At 39.4% G+C, this 22,427-nt stretch overlaps 1 protein-coding gene and 1 long non-coding RNA gene across 12 annotated transcripts in view; one reads left to right on the top strand and one right to left on the bottom strand.

Moving 5' to 3' along the window:
* Window positions 1-22,427, top strand: part of prdm16 (PR domain containing 16) — a 225,530-nt gene that overhangs the window by 49,247 nt on the left and 153,856 nt on the right. For 9 of the 11 annotated variants that reach the window (XM_088617314.1, XM_088617312.1, XM_088617310.1 and 6 more), the window contains exons 1-2: window positions 2,654-2,785; window positions 20,965-21,314. In XM_088617314.1, coding sequence (XP_088473440.1) covers window positions 2,680-2,785; window positions 20,965-21,314 — 456 coding nt within the window. In that variant the 5' untranslated portion in view covers window positions 2,654-2,679. Of the gene's footprint in view, window positions 1-2,653; window positions 2,786-20,964; window positions 21,315-22,427 lie in introns of those variants that run through there. The other 2 variants (XM_088617306.1, XM_088617307.1) reach the window with 1 other exon arrangement.
* LOC148642103 (uncharacterized) lies at window positions 2,354-3,785 on the bottom strand. The gene is made up of 2 exons (XR_015929642.1): window positions 3,478-3,785; window positions 2,354-2,675 (listed from the first exon to the last, which is right to left on the bottom strand). It is a non-coding gene; the product is annotated as an uncharacterized LOC148642103 (long non-coding RNA).

Genomic DNA, 22,427 nt, shown 5'->3' with positions numbered 1-22,427 from the left:
GTGAGTAAATATTACAGGCTTTCAAGGTGGTTTGAGTGTTCAGTGGTGTATCAGAATTCCATTCTTTTTAAGTCCATATTTCTTTCTGAGTTTGGAGAAGAGCCATTTGTTTTGCTATGAGTTATGCTTCCAGTTACTTAGATAATTACTTGTCTCATTCAAGTGCGTAATGAGCTTTCCCGTCAAATGGGAAAAAATATTACTTTTTCTACACAAGAAAGTTTATTTATCACATATATCCACTGCCCTTCTGCCGCATTGCAAATCAGTTTTCAGTTTTGTTTTTAGGTAAGCAATTTGTTCTACTGTTTTCAGATGAGGAATCTGGTATTGATTACAGGCGCAGTAGAGATCTCTTTTGTCATCATAGGTAAGACAAGAGCAGGGACCTGTCTGCAGTGATGCAGATCTATAAACATGGAGTGCACTTTATGCAGCCTTGGCTATCGAAAAGCACCCTGACCTAATTAAGCTGAGCTGGATAACAGTCAAGCAATAAGCATCAGTGCTCAGAGCTTTTGCAAAGCCAAGCTTAAACTTAAAGAGATTAGACAACTTTTGCAAGATATTAGCTGTTCAAAAATGAGAAAAATGTTCTTAAGCCTCTTGAAAGAAAGGGGCAAGAAAACAGGCCGCCTTTTGTTTTGTAGCTGGGGCTGGGCAGCGCCAGGCTGAGGAGAAGTGCTGAGCCTCTGTGTGCAGGACCCAGAAGCGCCACTGATCCCTCGCCAGTAAACCCAATCAGCTCCGGGAATTAGCGTAGGGATTAGACTCAAACCTGCTAGCGCAGCGGTTAAAAAAATAAGGGAAAAAAAACCGCCCACCCAGGAGGTCAAGTTTGGTGGCAGTGCAGAGGAGGTAGAGTGTGGGTTCTTCAGGATCTCTGGTCTGCACGATGATCACCTCTGGCCAAGCAAGAGAATAAATCCACTGTTTGCAAAGAACATGAGAGCTGTTCAGAAACTGGTGAAGCTCTCAAATTCTTAAAGTCTGCTTGTCTTCTATGCAAATATTTGCGAGGAAAACGTAGGAAATGTTTTATAAATTTTGCAGCATATTTGTTGGATTTAGAGCATTTTGAATCACTTATATATTTTAAGTTATTCACTAGTATTATACGATCAGGTATGTACATTCCTTTGCTGCCTCCTGTATCACTTGGCCCATAAAGCTAGATTAGGAGGTGTTCAAATTTCTAAGAATAGTGTTCACTCTGGCTTGCAACATTGCTAGTGTTTGCAGCAAATTGTGCTGTGGAATCAAGGAAATGCATAGCTTAGGAGACACAGCCAGGTGTTTGACAATTCCAGGTTGCTGTCATCACACACTTTTCAGAAATCACCTCTTCATCAGTGCTCTAAAAGCCTCTAACTCCCACCCACCCCCCCTTAACACTTTTCCTGAGTTCTGCATCGCCCAGACAGGGCCATGTGAGGAGTGTCATATGGAACAGATTTAGTCACAAACCCCTGTATCATCCTATCAAAGGAATGCGAAGTCCCTCCCGATCCCCCTGCAAAGCTGCATCATGTGTACCAGATAAATGGAGGGGACATGAGGGCTTTGGAGGGAGGACAATGCCTTTACTATCTCAGCTCTCACACCACTTTCTCATAGAGAGCCTTGCTTTCCTCCTGTGCATGCAGTCTCTAATGGGGGATGTTCTTGTGCATCCAGAATTCTCCCGCACTGCTTCTGCTTTTGAACTGGGTCACACGTCTATTTGATACACTCCACGTGAGCGAACGTTAGTTAACATACACGATTTTCTAATGCCACACTCCGGAGGACTACTTATAGTCCAAACGCTGCTGCTTTTCAAGATCACTGCTGTGTAAATGAAGCAGAAATCACACAGAAACAGGTGCCTTTTCTGTATTTAGTTGGAGGATGTTACAAAGACTTAAATCTTCACTGTTCCTATATAGCTGTATGACGAACACATACAATTTTTCTGGATAATATGAATATTAAATGTTCTCTATCACTGAGTAAGTTAATAACAGCAGAAAGTTATAATAGAAATGTCACCTTAAAATGTAAGTTTCAACCAATTACCATGACAATCTGCAGTGTAGCATAGCCATAATCTCATACATATTTCAACTTTTTGTTACAAAAGTAATAAGCAGTTAAAAGCATAACTATCTGCATAGCAGCTGTATTCCCTTTATTTTTTTTAGTATGGTAATATGAAAAAGACCTGTTTCTTTGATACAAAAAGCAAAGCTTGATTTCCCACCTCTTGGTAGCACACCTCCCATCGTTAAATAATATAAAGTTAACAATCTTGTGTGCAGTACTACTGTGACATTTGTGTATTTACCATGTTGACAGGGACAAGAGTCTTCCGTTTCTTTTAATCATAAACATTTCCCTTTATTTAAAATATACGTGGTTTGCACAACCAGGATAAAGGCGCCGACAATGACGTGTCATTCGTTGTGCAACTACTGCTGAAATAAAACTCTCGCAAGAGAATAAAGACTTCCTGTCCTGCCTTTTTTGCCAACCAGTCCCCTCACCCATCGTCTGGCTTGACCTCTGGCGTGCCCTTTGTTTCATCTCGTCATCCCTATGCACTTCTTTTTATCTCTGTCACATTGACACTGGAATTCCTTCACGTTAGCAGCATCACAACACAGATAGCCGGCCTCGGCCCGCCTTTCCTCAGCCTATATGAAGCAATGCAGAGGCACAGAGTTAATTGGTAACCAGGTTTATGTTAGCTGGAAGCACAGATTGGACACACCTGGCAGAGGGATATACAAAATGTCTGGTTGTGGTGAGTGCTTCTTGATTTCTTGACTCTTCCCGTATCTTTCCCAGAAAAAGACGCTTGTATTGTCCAATTCCTCCACACCACTGCCTTCCACACTAACTACATGACCCATGCGATTAGAAAATAAGCCGCATATGGTAGGTGGGCTGCTGCACTAAAGTGGTTTTGCAGGTAGTAATGTAAGGAGTCTGTCTGTGACTCCAGACTAGGTCACTGTAGCCAATTCCTGAAATTCAGCATAGGAAAGTTAGTGCATGGAATGATCTTGGGTGATTTGTCATTTTTCAAAATGATTTTAATTTATTTTTTTTTCCATGGAGAGAAAAAAATGTAGACTGAAGCCCTTTGTGCTGAGCTTTTGCTAGTTGGAGTTACAAATTAGACCAGCATCACTCTGGGTCATACAGTGAAGAACACTTGTCTGTATTTCTGGTTCACTAAGCTTGAAATGACACACGTAGCATGTACTGTAGCTCTCTTTAAACTTCAGTTTGGAATGAGAAGTGGGTTATTGTAGATCATTAGAGTAGTATACTGCACAAGACAACAATCCAAATTAGAATGTGGTCAGCAGTGAAGTAAAACTTCATTTACGTAAGATACCTGGAGAATTCAGGATCTTATTTTATTTAATCAAACTTTTTAAATGTCATTTTTGTGTATTTTTAAACTGCACATTTAAGATGAGTGCCTACCTTTTATCCAGCTTTTTAAGCCTTCTCATTTCAGAATGTTTTGCGGTTTACTCTGTTGTTTCCAGCTTCCTGCTAACTCCTGTTTAGGGAGTGGGAATCGATTCTGTCCTGTCTTAACAACGCACGCCGCTATGCTACTACACCGCAGTGGCACTCAGTGGGTCACTGGCTGTTGTTATTTTTCCTCCTTTCTGATTAGGTGTTGACTTGTTTGGGCTGCTGGTGTCACAAGTCTTTGGATAGTCATTCATATCTCTAGAAGAAGGGTGTCAGGGAGCAGAAGCAGCCTCCATTCTTCATTTCTTCATTGCTGCACTCTCCCTGTCACTCCTCTTCAGAGCTCCTGCACCAGTCGACAGCTGGGAGAGTGACCCCTTGACCTTTCATTGCCAAATATGTGCTCTCCAGTTGTGTCTGCTTACCAAAACGTGGCAGCTTGGGGCAGTTTTCGGTGCTCTTTGCAGCACCGGAGTTGCTCTGTTGGGAATAAGGGGACCATCTCCCAAGATTTCCAACCATGAAGTGCCTGAGCAAAACAAACCTCACTTGCACTTTCCTGGTCAGTGTTGTCCTACTTTCATATCTGATCCTAGCCTATTTATTCCCACTCCTGGGCTATTTATCATTCGAATCTCACTGCCCGGTGCTATCTGCACTCTTCTGTGTATCCTGTAATTAGCGTGTGCATCAAAACATTTAGGAAGCTGAGACTTTGGAGTAAATGTCAGGAGATGTTTTGAATTTATGGCTTGCCCCAGTCCAATACCCTCAGCGCACAGGCACAGAGAGGTGTTTGTAAATAAGTGAGGCGCTGCCTCAGCTGAACAATCCCAGTTGGGGTGAAAGTGGCCTGTGAATTATGTTCAGAAACACAGTAAAAGAAATTCTTTGCTTTTTCTGTGAAAATCCATACTGAGCGTGCTACTTCTGTTACATCTGTTTAATTCTCTTGGTTTCCTTTCTTGGTGTTAAAAGGAGCTTTTAACAAAGAGGAAACTTGTGCATATCAAGCTAAAAGTGGCATAAAGTGTTTTTAAAGCACAGAGAAATCACAGCAAAGCATATAGGGAAGTCAGAAAGCCTGCTACAAACCCTAGAAAGCAGATTCAGGGTATTAGTGTGATGAAACCATGGGAACACTGTAAAACATCCATCCATTCGTTTTCTGAGTGCTTTATCCAATTCAGGGTCGCTGGTGAGCTGGAGTCTATCCCGGCAAGCAATGGTCACAAGGCAGGGCACACCCTGGATGGGACGCCAGTCCGTCACAGGGCATACACACACAGACAAACACACACACTCAGACCAGGGTCAATTTTTCCAGTTAACATACTGTACAAGTACGTCTTTAGACCATGGGAGGAAACCGGAGCACCTGGAAGAAACCCATGTGAACCTGATATTTATAGCGCTGCAAGTTATTGAACATGTATATGATGACATATAATAACTAAATGCAAGGGGGAAGAGGCACTACATCAATTTTGAAAATATTAGGAATTGCACGTGATTGGTTTATGAAAGCAATTCCTTTATGTGTGGTTACTCTAAAGTCCAGTTCATGATCAAAGGGTAATTGGTGGAAATACTCATATCTGCCAGAGTGCAGGTAATTAAAATTGTCCTTGCTGGAGTCTAATTTAACATTTTAAAAACGCAAGGGAATGGGACTCATTTCTGCACTATTCATTATGTCCTCACCTACATCTCCATCCGCCCTTGTGCCTTGATTTCTGTTTAATATTTAGACTGATGAGCCCAATTTGAGGGCATTTCCCACAAGCACCATGATTAATGGTCCTATGAGGTAGCATCAGCATCCTGTCCCAACCCAGCTTGTCACTTCTGCAAAGACCCTGGCCCACACTATGCTGTAATTGATGACACAAGCTCACAATTTGCAAATCAAATGCAGGAGAGGCTAAACAGAGCTTAGATCTGACTGATTTTCCCCCCCTTTTTTCACTTATTTATTAAGTGTCTTTCCCATTTGTTAAACAAATGGGCATGGGGATCAGACATTATCTCCAAAGCTTGATAAATATTTTATCAGGCATAATGGAAATTGTCAAACCCATCTAATTGTACCATGCATTATCAAAAAGCGGGAAAGTCAGATCCAGCCTTTGATCTTTCTCTCTTGTGAGTATGTGATTTTTTTCTAACTCAGATATAAGTGTAGATTCTGCCTTTGAAATCTGCTTTTCCTGGATTCACTGCCCTCCCCCCATTCCTGCTATCTGCCTCTCTGCATTACATAGTGTACTGCACAAACTGCACTGGTTGTTTTTTTTTTGTTAGCTACACAAAGCTAACACTTCGATTTCTTTGCTTAAAGGTCTACAGAAGCACTGCTGGCTTTTCTGTTTCATTTGGGTGCCTTGTAATTTGAAAATTCCACCTGCATCAAAGTTCCTCCGTGACAGTGAGCATTTCAGGCACAACAGTTTTTGTTAAAAAGGATGTGATGAGGAGACAAGAAACACAGTTATCTCGAGACCAAGAGCAATAACTTTAGTTTTGGATGCTATATACTGCACAGAAAATCTGACTGCAGTTTTGTTGATCATTTTTTGCACTAAATGTTGCTCTGATCTGTCCATGGGAGATAATTGTCCTGAACATGACTTTCTTGATATCACTTACCCTGCCGTGTGAAATATTGAAATTTGCGTCTAGCTGGGCTTTCAGCCACTATCAACCCAGTGTATTTAAGAAGCTGTCCCAATTCTGTTTTTTTTATTATTTCTTTTCTAGGGCTTGCCCCACAGCTGTCACTGTGTGCGAAACATTTTTTAAACTCAGACTAACAAGAGACAAATGTGCAGTGATGTTTTAATTTATCTTCCAATGAGGTCTCCTGCCATTGATGTCTCCACACATTTAAGCCATTAACTACAACAAGCATCTGAAAAGGAAAGACGTCCCTTTAAAGTCAAAATTTAAACTTCCATTTTTTAAGTATATTTTGAGAAGCATTCTATCACTTTGATGTCATTTTAAGTGTGAGTTTCAACCATTTCTGCAAGAAAATGTGTTAATAATTGTGTTAGACCTTGGAAGAAGAAATCTGAGAGTCTGACTTCATGTCAGGTTATATGCAGCTGATGTCACAGACATGATGTCTTTTCTTTTAATTTACAGATCAGTTGTTGAAATATGGGTGACTGAAAAAAAGTCTCTGGTCATAGGTTCATTAATAGGGTCAGTGTCTCTATGCATGTTAAATCTCTATCCAGTTTATCAGGGCACAGTAGCACAGATCCACATTGCCTGCATATCAAGCCTTCTTCCACATGAATATGTGTCCTGTATCACTGGGATTTAACTATGACACTAACAACCTGTAGTATACAGTACTGTCATATTCTTAAAGTACTAAAATTACACTTGTACATTGTAATTACTTCTCTTTGATAAACAGACAACCCATATATTCAATCCGAATTCTAGTAGCTGTAGTAGTAATGCTAACATTACTGTATAAAACACCACAGTGCTGATATCTGAATTTGTTTGATTCTGAAACTTATTTAATAACAGCCTAGGAAAGTGCATTGTTTTTCAATCCTGAAACCATCCAGGACAGGTCTTGATTATGATGATTATTTTGTTCTTTGTCTTGCATCGGAAAGACCTGCCAAGCTCGAGAGGCAATGAGATCATTTATAGCCAGCTACTAGTGTGTGATAACTCTATTAAGAAAGCACAATTTACCTCGCTGCCTCTTTCTCTGGTTTAACTGCCTAATTTGTGTGCCTGTGAGTTGGTCTGGCCTCCTGCCTGTCTAGGGTTCTGTCTTCCTGCCTAGCCAGGCTGTAGTCACTCACCAAACATGGGTATAGCCCTCTAACAGACCCAGTATCTCAGAGCTTCACAGGTGAAAGGCAGCTGCTACCATGCTGTAGCTGTATGTTTAAGCCATCAAATCTCTTTCATCGTTACAGCTTATCTTTTCTCATACAAAAAAATAAGAAAAAAGAAAAGGCCTTTCTCGGCCATCTGCAACAAGATCCAAAATATCTTCTGTGTGTGACAACTGCTGCTGTTTGCAAATGATTCCTTGGTGTGTTTTTTTGTGGATAATGCTCTGTTGAGATCAGAAGCAAAATATCTAAAGGAACCCCCTCATATAGATTGTGTCACAGTCATTCTCTGCCCCTTCCTTTTCCCTCTTCGGTTTTTCAAGGGCTTGTGAGGTTTTTGTATTGAGAGCGTATTAAACACTAGGAAGGTGTATTTTTTCTTCTTTTATTTCCTCATTCCAAATCTTACTTGTAATGTCTCGTCTGCTGTCAAAGCTAAACGACGTAATCTCTGGCTGTTGTTGTGGCGCAGTCCATTTGTGAACTTTGGGTGTAATGACGGGCCTTCCCTTTTATTATCGACAGGCAGTTTATGATTTTCTGAATGCGGCATCAGTTCGGGAACTTGGCTGGTTCTGTCCTAGTGCCTGAAAACCGTACTGATAATTATTGTTGTATACGTGTATATCTTTACATCGGTGCTGATAACACCATTATCAGAACTCCAGCACAGAGTGTCAAGAACATCCTGTTTTGAGCACTTCTGAGGAGTGCACGCAGATATGCAAGTTTAATTTGAGCCTAGGCTTTCCTGAAGCATTTCACAAAGACAAAACAATCTAATTAGATTGGAAGTGAGCTATCAATTTAAATCGGTATTCAAATCAAATTTTGTTAAACACAAAACATCAGGACGCCAAACAGACCCAATAACGAATGGAAGGCAGCCCTTTGGCTGAGTGTCTTTAACTAAGTCCTTCTTTTGCAAAATGATGCTTTCCAGACATTACCTGATCATTGTTTTAGAATGCTTTTTTGCTTTTAATAAAATTAAGGAATAAGTGAGTACTATTACAAGTGCATAAGCTTATAATAATTGCATTTTGTGCACAACTCAAATTATTACAGTCCTCCTAGAATTACCAGCGCTTAGGGGTTTGTTATTTTATGGGGAAAAATGTTTTTTGAATTATCTGGAATATTTCAATTTATCTAGTAAGACAATATCCCCTTTTGATGGTCAAATATAAAATGAATCCAATACTTTCAAGATAAAAAAAAACATTTGTATCAGTTTAGTGTATTTCCCGATTTTAGAGTATGGTAGAACCAGATTACGGCATGAAAATGGTTTTTATTTACCTTCTCTAAAGATTGTGTTCGTCAAGTATTTCAACTCGGACAGCATCATTATTAATCTAGTTTTATTTCAGTTAAAACAAAAAGTCACTCGGCCTTTGCTCTTGGGCTAATTGCAATGAAATGTGTTCTTTAGGACATATACTGTATGCAGACACTTTGCCCCTCCCTGCTGTGCTGATTTACCGTACTTTCACTGTCTGTTGTTGAAGACGTTGAAGTACCCTCTCCCTTTGTGCTATCTAGGGAATGCCAGTGCTTTTAGTTAGGTGAAGCTCAGTGGTGTGACCCTGCATTTAGATGGCCTGAAGAAGTCTTGTCAGTCTGTGAAATGAATCTACTGTAGTTTCGCCAGAATACTGCAGGGACAAAAGACTTAACTCACACCAGCAAGACCGTCTAACTTATGAGTAATGGAACCAGTGCAGTTCCCTTCCCCTGGGAGCAGAGCCTTATTTGGGATGTCATACAGTGTACAGACTCACAGATAACAGAGACAAAAGAGGGGGGTCCACTCGTGTTACATAGACAACCACCTGAGGTAAAGAGAACCATTTGTTCCCAAATCGACCTGACGACCTCCTAATTACCACCCAATTATCCTGAATTCACTGCAATTCACTCCGTTTAAACAGGAAAATTGCTTTTCACTCTCTCTGTCTCTGTCTCCCTCTCCTTCTATCTCTCTTTCACTGCCTTTGGCATTCAGGGCGGTGTGAAACAGAGCTGTTTTGAAAGTGTAATGCTTTGCAATGGTATATAGACCATGACCATGATGAAAAAGGTTTAAAAAGCAGATCCACGGCTCTTTCTCTCTCTCGTGGGTCTCCATTGTGACCTAGTTTGTTTTCTTTTATCACAGTAATTTGGTGTTAATTAATGTTAGCCTGTGATTTAACATTTTGCAGATACGATGGAGTACTTTTTTAGTTTAATTAAAATATTATCTAGAGAGAAAAAAAAGAAAATAGTTTATCACTCAGGTGTTTTCTGTGCAAGATTAGTACAGTATGATTGTGGAGTTGTTCGATCTGTTATCTGATGCTTCTGTGCTAATTGTTTTTAAAGACAAGGAAATCATGTTCTCTGTGTTTGGCTAAACAGGTGAAGGCCTCCAATCGTTTTGAGTTTGAAGATATTTGAAACTAAATGTGCAAAAGATGTACCTTTGAGTTTACACATAACCCTTCAGTGTCAAGATTGATGGCTATCGATGGCAAATACATGTTTCAACACCAAGTGAAAGAAACGCTGTTGAGTGCACCATGTAGTCTCAGGTTGGATGCTGAGAATCAGTTCTCCAGTCCATCCCAGAAAGCCAGGTCATTTCTTGTTCACAGAATTCTTTAGAGCTGGCCTATTGTTGTGTACTGTATACAGTATTGTGCGCAATGTAATTGTGCGCAGTTTCTCAGCTCTGTTCTGCTGAGAAGAGGAAGGGACCTGCTGCATTGTTTGAAATGCACTTGTTACCATTCTCAGGCCTTCCCATCTGTTTTCCTGCTTCCTTCCCATTTTATAACAAAACCATTTCCACTGCAGTCTCCGCTGGACTTGTGTTTTAGCAGGTCTGTCGCTGTGAAAACGGAGAAGGCAAAAAAAAAAACATTTTTGGACTGGCCTCAAAAAAACAGTTTAATGAGTTTGCCCTCTCTTTATTCAATGGTTACTTAATTATACACTGAGTTATTGACACAGCAGAGGCAACCATGTTATTTGGTAAACTCTCAAGATTCCACAAGTTGAATCGCTCTGTAAATATTGGAATGTGTGAGCCAGTGGAGTTGTCCTGTGTGTTGGCCAACAAAATAGATCAGATGTTGAGAAACGGTCCGACAGACCACTGAGTTATTTTTTTAGTCTTTAAATGATTTTGCTAGTAGTCTTCTCAATCGAAATTGCAGATCTGAAGTCGAAGGAAAATGTTACCCAGTAAGATGTATCAACTAGGTGAACGATAATGAAAAATGTACTTTTTTAACATACATACCTTTTTCTATGTCTTCTAATACCTTAAGTACATACTGGAGCTTAAATGGGTTTTTCTACTGCCACGTTCGTTACACTGTTAAAAAGGCACCGTCCTTCAGATGAGGCGTAAAACTGAGGTCTTGACTCTTTTTGGTTATTAAAAATCCCAGGGCATTTCTCAAAAAGAGTAGGGGTGTTACCCTGGCATCCTAGTCAAATTTCCTCCTCACTGATAGGTGACATGAGGTGAGTGTACTGGTGCACTTTGGCTGCCTTCTCATCATTCAAGTGGGGGCTACATGTTGGTGGTGGTGGAGAGGAGTCCCCATTGCTTTGAGTGAAGGGTCCAGAAAAGCACTGTATAAGTGTGAGGAATTATTATTAATTATTATTATAACTTTACAAAGTAGTCCAAATTGACTTCAGGTGCAGTTCCTTTAATTGCAATGGAGAGATCCATGGTTTGCAGACCTCAGGAGGCACAAGGTTTTTCATGTGTGTTGTTAGATGCCTTTTTCCCTTCTTGCATCTGAATGAATCATTCCAACCACTACTCCTGAGTTCTGTCAGAGTCAGCTCAGCTCTTTGCAGGACTCTTTTAAACATATTTTAATGAGTAAAGTGCTTCAGATGTCAGCCAATTTTACACTCTGCCACTGCACAATGATTTGAATTTTTAATGGCCAAATTATTCAATCAAGACCTCCACGGCTCTAAAGAAACTTAACACTCAGGCGGTTTGTAATAGCAAGGATCTGTATTTTTTTAAATTGTTTCTGAAGCTTATACAAAGTATAAAGTTAAGTAGACTTGATCATAAGTGGATTATAAACTTTGACACCGAACTATTTAAATGCAACATTTTTTTCTTAATATAATCTGACTTTTGATTAATTTGTTCAACCTGAAGCTTAGCTGTGAATGTTCCTTTTGACTCACTGCAGGTGCAGACGTCTACACCAAATAAACTGAAATCAAAATTATCAGCAGAAGTAGGAATGAAGGGTTTTATCTGTAGATTTATAGAGTCACTTCAATGTCAAAACACATCTGAAAGATGTATTTAGATTAGGAATCAGTAAACCTTTTGCATTAGCTTTCTAAATTATGGCAAGACATTCTAAAATCGAATCTAAGTTAGGACACTTAATGCTTAACCCCTGATGGTAGTAATGATATCAGCCATGCACAGTACCTACCTTCATCTGAGCCAGTTGTTCTGTTCCTACAATTTATCATTTACTAATGAATTCAGTCCAATCTGACATGACAACTTCTGGGCTTCCCCTTTATAACCAGCTGAAATGTTCTTGAAATCTTTTTTGAACTTTTTTGTCTTTTGCAAAGACTTGAACAGATCAGAGAGCCACAGACTCAATCACCGTCAATGTTATCTTCTCTTGAATCAAGTCTTACTTGAAGGAAAGCATGTGTCTGGACCCTTAACTCTGACCTGGAGGACACTATAGGGTGGTCAATGAGCCAGAACAGCCTGATTACCAATCCCAGTGCAGCAGCTGATGTATTGAGTGACCTTGGCTAATTCACTTGACCTCTGTGCCCGAGTCCACATGGCTGAAAATATTGTTTAAACGGGGCTCCACTGAAAATGAGATATAATGAAACTGAGACCAGTAAAAGAATGCTTTCCTGATGATAGCACTGTGATAACACACTTGCATTTTTATTCATTTTGACAATGAATCTTGTGGTTGTTGGTTCAAACCAGCAAGCATTTCAAAATGTTGGTTCACATGTGCCCACAATATGCAAGCCAGATATTAGTTTAGTGCCAGTAATAGTTTAATGCCAAAATTTGTGTTCTCTGACACATTTTTAGACATTCTGTTGTAATGTAAGCCAAGGAGTTATTTTTAGAGCACTCTTCTAATTTTCTGTGACCCTTGTCTCTCCCTGTGTGTCTCCTGAATGTGACATTTTTATGTCTGCACACTTCATAGACCTGTATTTTTTATTGTTTTGGAGATCTGCCTGTTCCCTAGCTAGGGAATGTCATTTCACAGCACACTACCACATACATAAAGCAACCTCCATTCCTGGCCTTGAGAGGTGAGGCAATTTATTCCAGTCTGACCAGCCTGGTTAGTCCAGTTTCCAAAATCCACCTGCTCTACGTTGCCTGCTTTAATACACCGAGGCCCACATATTGTCTCCCAACAAACTGTTCAAAGCGCACAGGAGACCAGATGAACAGCAAGTTAAACAAACCTGGAAGAAATCTTTTGGAACCCCTCTGTGCCGTATTTGGGAAGGTCTTCCTTTTCAGCACAGAAAATGTAAATACCCTCTCGTTGTGTGTTTGAATCATCGGCTCGCCTGACTTTAGCATTTCTCAGCAAGGTTTTGCTTCGGCAGCAGAATCATTTCATTTCCCTGTGCTTTGGACCTGTTCCCTGTTCTTCATTTTTTTCTCCCCCCTCTCTCTCTTCCTCTCTCTCTTTACGTCTCCCTAGTTTTCCCGGTGCTCGGGCAGGTCAACAGCATGCTAACGCTTTTGTCAGTGTGATTAATAGCACAGTGGATTGCCGTTAATTCGCTGGCTAATGACTGAGACTGAGGCCAGTCTCGGAGTAATCGGGTGATGTATGTGGGGAGTGTGCACCCCATGGCAGAGGTGAAAATCATTTCAACGAGTCAGATATTGTCGCTGGGAACGAATGGTTCTCCCTGTTAATAAAAATTAATGAATTTTTTTTCTCTTAATTCCCACTGGGCTGCTAAATGAAGCTGTATAGTGAGTGAGCACAGGGACACGCACATGTGATGGCTGAGGACCTGTTCTTCAAGCTAGTACCACTCTGTCTCTGTGTGCATTAGATTATTGGCTTTGAAACGGTGCTCCATTTTCTGTTTCCCCAAGATAAACCCTGGAACACACTGGATCATGAAAAGTGATAGATACACTTTTAAGCCTCTTGTGTTACAAAGCAGATGAGAAATATCTTAAAATCATGGTTATAATATTAAAATGAGCTCTTATAAATAAAAGAAAAACCTCAAAATAAATTCCAAAATTTATATTATTAGTGTCCAAACTGTGAATGCAGTAGCTAATCTATACCATAGTACAAAAATATCCTTGATAGAAATAGCTTATGTTAACATCTAGCACAAGCAAACTGCCGTTTTTTTTAAATAGAAATCCATTGTGTTTAATTAGCAAGATCAACTCTATCTGTGAAGCGGACACAACCCGAAAAATGCTTGATTGAACTCATGTGGTGTTTCCTAAAGTTCCGAACTTGAGGTACTATTTGAAGGTGGAAGAAACGTTAACGAATCAAAGATCAGGATCTGTGTGGAGTTCCTGTTGAGATCCATTCAATGATTTTTAAGTTTATTTTTCAGTGAAAAGGTATCCTATCTGTGGGGGCGGTGAGGTGATTTGGTAGACAGAGAATGAGTGTTCTGCGGAGACTCTGCCCAAAACTTGGTTCTCACTTTATGATGTTTGCACCTCCATTCTGCAAAGAAAAAAAAGGCTGAATTTCTCCAGAAAATCTGTGATCCACTGCAGTCCTCAGCGTAGTGTTCTCGCCTGGGGGCGTTGGGGGGGGAATGGAAATGGTCTTCCAGAAACCACGGAATTAGAAAGTCGGAAGAAAAAAAAGGCCAAATCGCATTTCTGCAAAACAAAGAGGCTTTTTCACAATGAACAAGCCTTGATAAAAATTACAGTGCCATCGCAGGTCACTTCACCAGTCTAGCCTGGGGCAGTGCTGGAGCTCTTCGGAACTCAGAGCAATGGCAACTTGAGATGCAGATGCCAGATTCCCTCAACACATACGAACCATAAATAATAGGCTAGTTTCTATGCTAGTAGCAAGGAATTAAGTAGGCACAGGTAGTTAATAATAAACCTGCAGACTGCAGTGAGACTTAAAGCTACAGAGTCAGACAACTAGAATTCTAAACTTTTCTTTTCCCTTTTCACTATATCTAAGGAGTATTCAATTTCTCCTATCCCTCAGTAGGACCTCTAAACAATCCTTGAAATTTCTAAGATTTTGTTGCACGTTAATTCCAGTAAAACGTTCTAGAGAAATGAAAATGTGTAAAGGAATTCCATGCCATAAATCTGTTATCATTGTGTTTTTCATATAATGAATCAACGGCTCAGATTTCTTTTTAAAATACAGAAAAATACAGAAGCTCGATATATCCTCCTTTTCTCTCTGTCTCAGCCTGACTTCTCTCCCTCGCACGCTAGAACATGCAGTTCCCCCCTTGGGTGATGTTTGTAACTCAATTTAGCAAATGTAAGTTGCTATTGATTATTATTAATATTTATCATGTTTGCGAAAATGTCTTTTCCCAGTGCTATTAATCTGCTGTGTTAATAAATGTCTATGCAGGCCTGGTGCAAAGCTCTTGGGATCAGCACTGACTAGCATGGCAATCACGCAGGCTGACAGCAGCAGTGCACAGCAGTGATATTACCTGCCAGCAGCTTCAGTGTGAGCTCAGGCAAAACTCAGGACAGTCCCACGCAGATGTGTGACCTGCTATGCGCCTCCTGTGTGGCAGTGTAACGAGACCCCAGCAGAAACTCAGAAACATTTGCTGTGTGTGCTGTTTTAGGGCCTTTTACAATACCTTTGAATGCCATGAAATTAATTCAGTCTTATTACATTGTTTGGGAAAGTTAACTTGGATATCATACCCCGTACATAACACTGAAGATATTTTGTACATTTACTTCATTGCCAAAAATTAGGCTGATTTTCAGGGGGGTCTTTCACATGTCTTTCGGTGTCATTCAAAAAATCATTTTCCAAGTGTTTCTTAGGTATAATACACAGAAATGCACTGAAGAGAAAACCGCGTCTGTTAGTTGTGCCTCTGTTCTGTCATGCACAAATCACCGGTGAGCCTACAGGGAGTAAATGTTTCTAGTTTAGTTCCAAAAAGGTGATTGCAGCCAAATTGATGATACAGGAAAAGCCCGATGTGTCCTTAGACACACGGAGTGCAAGTTAGAAGCGTCATCCACCTAATAGGAATTAGTTAGTGTAAGTTTCTTTTTGCATGCACAAGGGATAACCCTTGCTTTTAATCTGGGCTCCAAATTCTGGCACTCTGCTTTCTGGAGAAGCAATATTGCTACTTTAAGAGTTACTTGGAAACGTTCCCTGCTGTTTTTACTAGGGGAAACAGTGTGTGTTTTTGGAAACAGTGTACAGTATTGTAACTAACCCCCCCCCTCCGATCTCCCCATCTTCCATTTCTTCTATATGTCAACATTAAAAATCAGCCACAATGGAAAAGCACATACAGGCTTTTGGGTTTTTTTCAGTTCTTTTGATTTTTACTGCCAATTTCTTTTTTGCGGGTTTAAAAAAATCTGCCTGGATTAGAGCTTTTGCTAAGATAAAATCATCAAAGGCATGATTAAAGAGTAACAGGTAGGATTTTTGTGGCTCTAATGATACCAATAATTCTGTAAGTGGGACCATATTTGAGGATTATGAGGAGCGTAAGTGCTAGATTAGTCAGTACTGGGTGTTTGAACACCACATTCGGGCTGAGTTCAAATGTTTTGAAGTTCTTGCACAACAGCTTGTTCATTTTTCATATCTGTCCTGCCTTCACTCTCACTAGACTAACCTATTCCCTTATAAAGACTTGAGAAACATTGCATTTTCTTTTTTCCAGAAACATGCTTTTTGCAATCACCATTCAATTTTATTGGAAGATTACCCTCCTAAAAATAATTTACAAAAGGACAGACACTTGGAGTTTTGTAATATTATCCAGATTTCTCTTTCACCTCGGTTTTTACCTTACAGTAATTATGTTTTTTTATACTTTTGCTCCCCTTTATTCAACATGCGGTAGATAACGATGATTGCTATGTAGGCTTAATGCTCCCCAGGCTTGATCAAACAGTGCTGAAATAAGGTTTTGCAAGTAATGCTGCCAAAGAATTAGTCCACCCGACTTTTTTTTAATATTTCTTAGTAAGCTTGCATATTAAGACTTTTAGTGTTTTTCCACCAAAAATCACAGGCAAATAAAATTTAAACATTGCAGATCTTTTAAATAAGCTACTTTCATGTCTTAATATCACTAAACTGTAAATAAAAAATAACTAACATGCATTTTTTCCACACCATTGACCCAAACCATTTCTAACTATTTTATTCAAATGTTATCTTTAGAAATGTTTATTATTCCTATAATTAATTTCTCTCACTTGCATTTCACCATCAGATAAATCACTTATAGCTTTTTTGCTACCTTGATATCCTTATTTTTTTAGGTGGACTATTCATTGGTATTAATCAGTTGTGACGATTTTTAGTTATTATTCTAGACCATTTTTTTCTTCGATGGTTGCAGACTCCAACTAAAGAAGAGATGTTGAAGTCCGAATTCTGTGGTGAATGGAGCAATATAAATCTGGCGAAACATTACTTAGTTGTCATTCCAGTAGGAGCTGTGAAACAACAGCTCTTTGTGTAAGCTTGCTAATTTTACACTATTCAAATTTTATTCTTGTCAGAATATTGGAGTCTTGCCTTGACGCACTTTTGCTATCAATTTGTCAGCCGTTCAAACTGTTATGCTTTAGACTCTCAGCACAGACGAAAAGTCTTTTGAGAACCTGTGTTTTTTTGCTGTCTACTGCCCATTTACTCAAAACCCTCCGAATATCTAATCACATGAAATTTATTGACTACAACCTGCTGAATAGGTTAGACCCTCAAAAGGACTATGAGGAATAAAAAGATTGTTTTTGTTAAGACAGTTTCTGACCTTTAACTTCGGGGAAACTGGCAAAGAATAGCACCTAAGAAAAAGGCATTCTGTATGGATGCAATGTTTCTTTGTTTCCAAGCATGGCTAGGAATAACAGTAAAGCTGTTTAAGGAACAGATTTACAATTTATCAAATAAATCTGAATCCTTCATATCCCAGCCCTGGCTGCACAGTAGTTTCCAGTGCAATAACAAGACTGAACAACTGGCTCATTGTAGGCTGCACAGAGAAGAGGAGGACCCCCAAGGTGTGAATTAATGATTGACCCCTGATGTAATCAGGATAAATAGTCCCCTGCAAAAAAAAAAGAAAGAGAAATTCAAGTTTTCTTCCTGGAAAGGAAGCAGCTTTCTGTCAGTTTCCTACCCTTTTGGGAGACAGTCCTAACATCATTCTCACTTCCAGACACACTGCATCTCTCTTCAGTCAGCCAGAACAGCTCCTCACTTATAAGTCATATTTTTGTTCCTTTTTGGGGGCCTCCTAATTATTTCCCTGAGTTTGCATTTTTCTTTTTTTTTTTCCTGTCCAGACCTTTTCATGACCAGAACAGGGCCAAAGCTCCTGTCTGTGCTGCGCAATGCAGGAACATGATGTTTTAGGGCTTTTGCTCCATCATTCAATGAATTTTGTAAAAACACAGAGCAACGAAGCCAAACTATAAAGCTCCACCAACTGTACCTTATTTTTGTGTTAGAACAGGCCTACTCAGAATTCCCTTTTCTTTAACATGAATGCTGTATTGTTCAAGAAATGTATGGCCATAAATATTTTAAGGGCTTGATTGGAACATTCTCATGGGTTTTCTGCTTTAGGGCACCAACCTAAAATGTTTTACATGATTTAATAGATTTTCCAATCCAGTCCTTAGTTGTTGAAAATGGTATACAGCGGATTAAATGCCAGAATCTTTTATTATTATTGTTGTTGTTTGAAAACACTTTTGATTCCATATATCTGCACCATATAGAGATCTTAAAAGTGCTTGCAGGCAGGCCTGCCAGAGAATTTGTTCACCTGCATGCAGAGGTCTTTCCTATTTCTCAAGAAAGCCTAGCACAGTTTTTTTGGAAGGTTGGGGGAAAATTGATCTACCAAAGAGGACCAGCTTTGGAGTGAGCTAAGATGTTCCCCAGTTAAGTGTTTTTGGCGGGTCTGAATTCCAGCGAAAATTTGATCATTAAAAAAGGGGTTGAACTTTTTCTTTTAGAATCATGATATGAGGCCAAATATGTAAAATCTTTTAATTTGAAATTCTAGTTTTTATGTGCTAGATTTTCCAGATTTCTTATTTTCCACTGATGCCAGATTGGAAGAGACTAATTTGAGTGTTAAGTATTGGAGCCCTTATTCTCCAGTGGGTATTCATTAATTTATGATGTGTAAGTGTTAAAATAAATTATGCTTGTTTGAAAAAAAATCTATCTTTATTGAACACTTAATTAATATAGTCTCATATTGAACTTTCGGATCACTACAGTTTTAATTGTATTGCACAAATACAATTTCCAATATTGACAATACTTGTATCTTAGCTCCATGTGCCATAAATTGATTCAACAAAAAGTAGAATTTCTTGGCATCCCAGTCTTTTGTTCATAAATCACATACTTTTTTTCTTCTACTGTATGTTACTTCGAATTTATCATCTTTGTTAGCTCTATTTTAGAATTAGCCTCAGCACTAATATCTTTGGCTTTTCTCACGATCTTGAGCTAATAACTAGAACTGCCTTACAATATATTTTTTTACATGTAAAGTTTATTGAAAGCCAATATATTAAATGTTACAAATAAATAAAAGGTTCAGAATATGTGAAACAATACCCCAAGTCTACAAAAATAAGTATTTAAAATGAGCTGGGTTCTAATAGTTTAAATTTCAAAATGAATCTAATTGAATGGATTATTATTTTTTATTCTTCTGTGACTACATGATCTTTTTTACTGCACTGGTTTTACCAGAGGGGAAGAGAGATTGACTGAAACGGAAATTTTGTTCACACTCAGACACACAGTATTTCACACAAGAACCAAAGCTCCATCCACAAGGATGAGAGAAAGATTTTTTTTTTCAGGTTTGCTTACAAGTAAATAACCTTCAATTTAAAAGAAAACATTTTCGAGTCATAAAAACTTATGTTCTTGGCAGGGCTGGCAGCGAGCTCGGGCAGAGTGATTGGAAACACTCCTGCAGTAATTGCGGCCTAGTTAACTCTGATTGCTGGTCCTGTGTTTGGATAGCAAACTGCAGTGGTACGTCTACAAATTACACTGAGTCTGTCTGTGTACTGACACCAGGGTTGTCTAGGCAACCTTAAAAGAGATGTTTTAGTGTTTTTTCTCTAAAGTAAGATACCTTGTGCGAGTATTATTTTTTATTTTAAAAACGTGCCAGATAGGTACAGTATGAGGCTATGCATGTTTTAATGTCCGCCTTGATGAAAGGCGTGTGCTTTGTTTTTTGTTTTTCCCCTTAGACTTTGGTTGTAAATACTCCTGCTACCGTAATACATGTAGCTCTGCTTTCAATTTACAATATGTGCAATAAATTCAAATTCTTTTTATTTTGCACTTTCACACTCGCCGTTAATATTTCCTGAGGGTTTATTTCCAATTTAAAGCTGTCTCCTTGAGCCTTATACAGTACATAAATTCCTATCACTTAGGCTGTCTGAGCCTTCGGTTTGGTTAGTGTAAGAATTGTAACTTCTTACATTAAGTTTGGATAACAGGGCTCTGGACTTGTAGCTGGGAGGTTCTGAGTTCAGATCCTGCATGGGGTAAAGTTATAGCTTTGATTTAGGTATTGTACTGAACATACAGTATACAGCAGTCAATTTATGGTTATTAATAGTTAAAATAACCGTTATGAAATCTTAAAACTAAGATCAGTTAATGAAAAGACTATCAGTATGTTGTTCTATAAAACCACAGAATCCCATCCAGTGTGAAGAAAAATAGCATAGTGCTTTAAAACTCCAACTAGAAGACAAAGGCCTGCATACAGTATGTGGAAGCCTGTGTCACTAGGGTTGTTATTCTCTGACATTTGCTGAAGATATTTCTAAGAAACAGTGCTGCTGTAGTCAGCCATACAGTAGACCAATACCTAACACAGGTGACTAATGGAAAAAAAACACAGATGAACAATAATACCTTTAGACAACAGGGTCATTTCATCATATTATCTGTAAAGTGATCCTGAAGAAAATTGCTCCAATTTTGACTGAATAGTATACAGTATGTCAGACATGGATCAAGTAAAGGTTAATTCTACATTGAAAAATGAAAAGGCGAAATGCAGTGTTTCAGTTATTGAGCCTCTACACCTGAAGAAGGCTCAACAGCTAAAACATTGTTCCTCCTGTCTGTTTTTCAGTGTGGAATTAACCTTTGCTTTGCAGCCAGCCCACGCTGACTCAGCTCCCCATTGGGACACAAGTCAGGCGTAACTTTTATCACTTCTGTTACCAACGAAGGACATTTTCGGACGTGCTAAAAATACAAATCGATGTTTTCCCCCTGCACTGACATTTCTTGCCCGCGGGCGGCGGGGTGTGTTTCAGGTGACAGTGAGGCAGTAGATAACATGTACGAAACGGACCCGGATCTTCCCGCTGCAGAGAGCGCCGAGGAGGAGGGCGAAGACAGCATCATGTCCCCCATCCCGGTGGGGCCTCCCTCTCCTCTCCCCAACACCGAGGACTTCACGCCCAAAGAGGGCTCCCCTTACGAAGCCCCCGTCTACATTCCTGATGACATTCCCATCCCCAACGACCTTGAGCTCCGAGAGTCCTCCATCCCCGGGGCAGGCTTAGGGATTTGGGCCAAAAAGAAGATCGGGTTTGGGGAACGATTTGGACCGTACACTGGAATGCAGAATGCCACGGTGAAAGACACCACTTTTGGATGGGAGGTAAGTCGAACTGCGAAACCAAACTGTAAGAGAAGGAGCGGGAGTTATGTGCCAAGACCATGGGGATACTACTGTACAGTACAGGATGTCCTCATTTCACCAAATGATTTTGCAAGAGATCATCACCCTTTCCATAGACGAACCCCAACGCTTTTGAACTTCCATAAATACTACCAGTTGCACCTATTCGAGTTTTACAACATGGACGCAGTGTTTTGTAGTGAAAGAATGGCTCAGGGTATAATCCTGAACTGTGAACCAGGGGTACATGTGGGTTCCTAGAAACTTGTCGATCTTATTACTCTTCTTTAATGTATTTACACTGAACTATTATTTTTCATTTCAACACATTAAAGAACATTGAAGTTGCTTAACCAGACTCATTTACTCAGTCTTAGTTTTTTCACATGCTTTAAAGGACGAACACTTTGGGCTCATTTTAATATCTGTTGTATGTGAGCTGACGTTATTAAGGGAGTGCTTGATCTAAAGAGTTGCTTAGTCTAGTATTTTTCAAAAGCAATGTAGCTTAGGTAGCAGTGATGAAGAAACAAATAACTTACCTGTATCATAGTTACCTACAGTATATACTGTACATTACAAATGGCATTACCCATGTGACTTTTTTTGCCCAAGATCAGACAAATGCTTGAAGTTAATGTGATCTCATCTACAGTATAGTACCATAACTGTAGTCCTGTAAATCAGCAGCACAATGTGGGCTTGTTGCTTACTGTATAGTATATAAGTGTTGAATCCCCTAAATGATGTGAAAAAGCTTATTGCTTTTTCTTGGTTTTCAGTTCAGTGCCTCGAACTGTGCTGGAGAAACATGTTACAATTAGCAGCAAGACGCATGCTGTATGGCACAGTGCCACAGAGAAGTTTCCTTTGTAAAAGTTCATATTATGACTAGACCTTTAAAACACTCAGGGCATCTCTCCAAAAACTACACTCTTTCACTGTAAGCGATTTTGTTAGGAATTACAGCTAATAGTGCTCATCAGCAGACTGTATTTTACCCATGAACATGTTAACTGTAAATTCTTTTTATACTGCTAAATTGTTACCTGAAGGATTCCATTGAAAAGTACATAATGCCAAGCCTGTTTC

This window comes from Lepisosteus platostomus, chromosome 23 (assembly GCF_059453375.1).
Source record: "Lepisosteus platostomus isolate fLepPlt1 chromosome 23, fLepPlt1.hap1, whole genome shotgun sequence".
Classification (NCBI taxonomy): domain Eukaryota; kingdom Metazoa; phylum Chordata; class Actinopteri; order Semionotiformes; family Lepisosteidae; genus Lepisosteus; species Lepisosteus platostomus.
The sequence above is the reverse complement of the archived record's forward strand: the minus strand, read 5'-3'. Positions and strand labels throughout refer to the sequence as shown.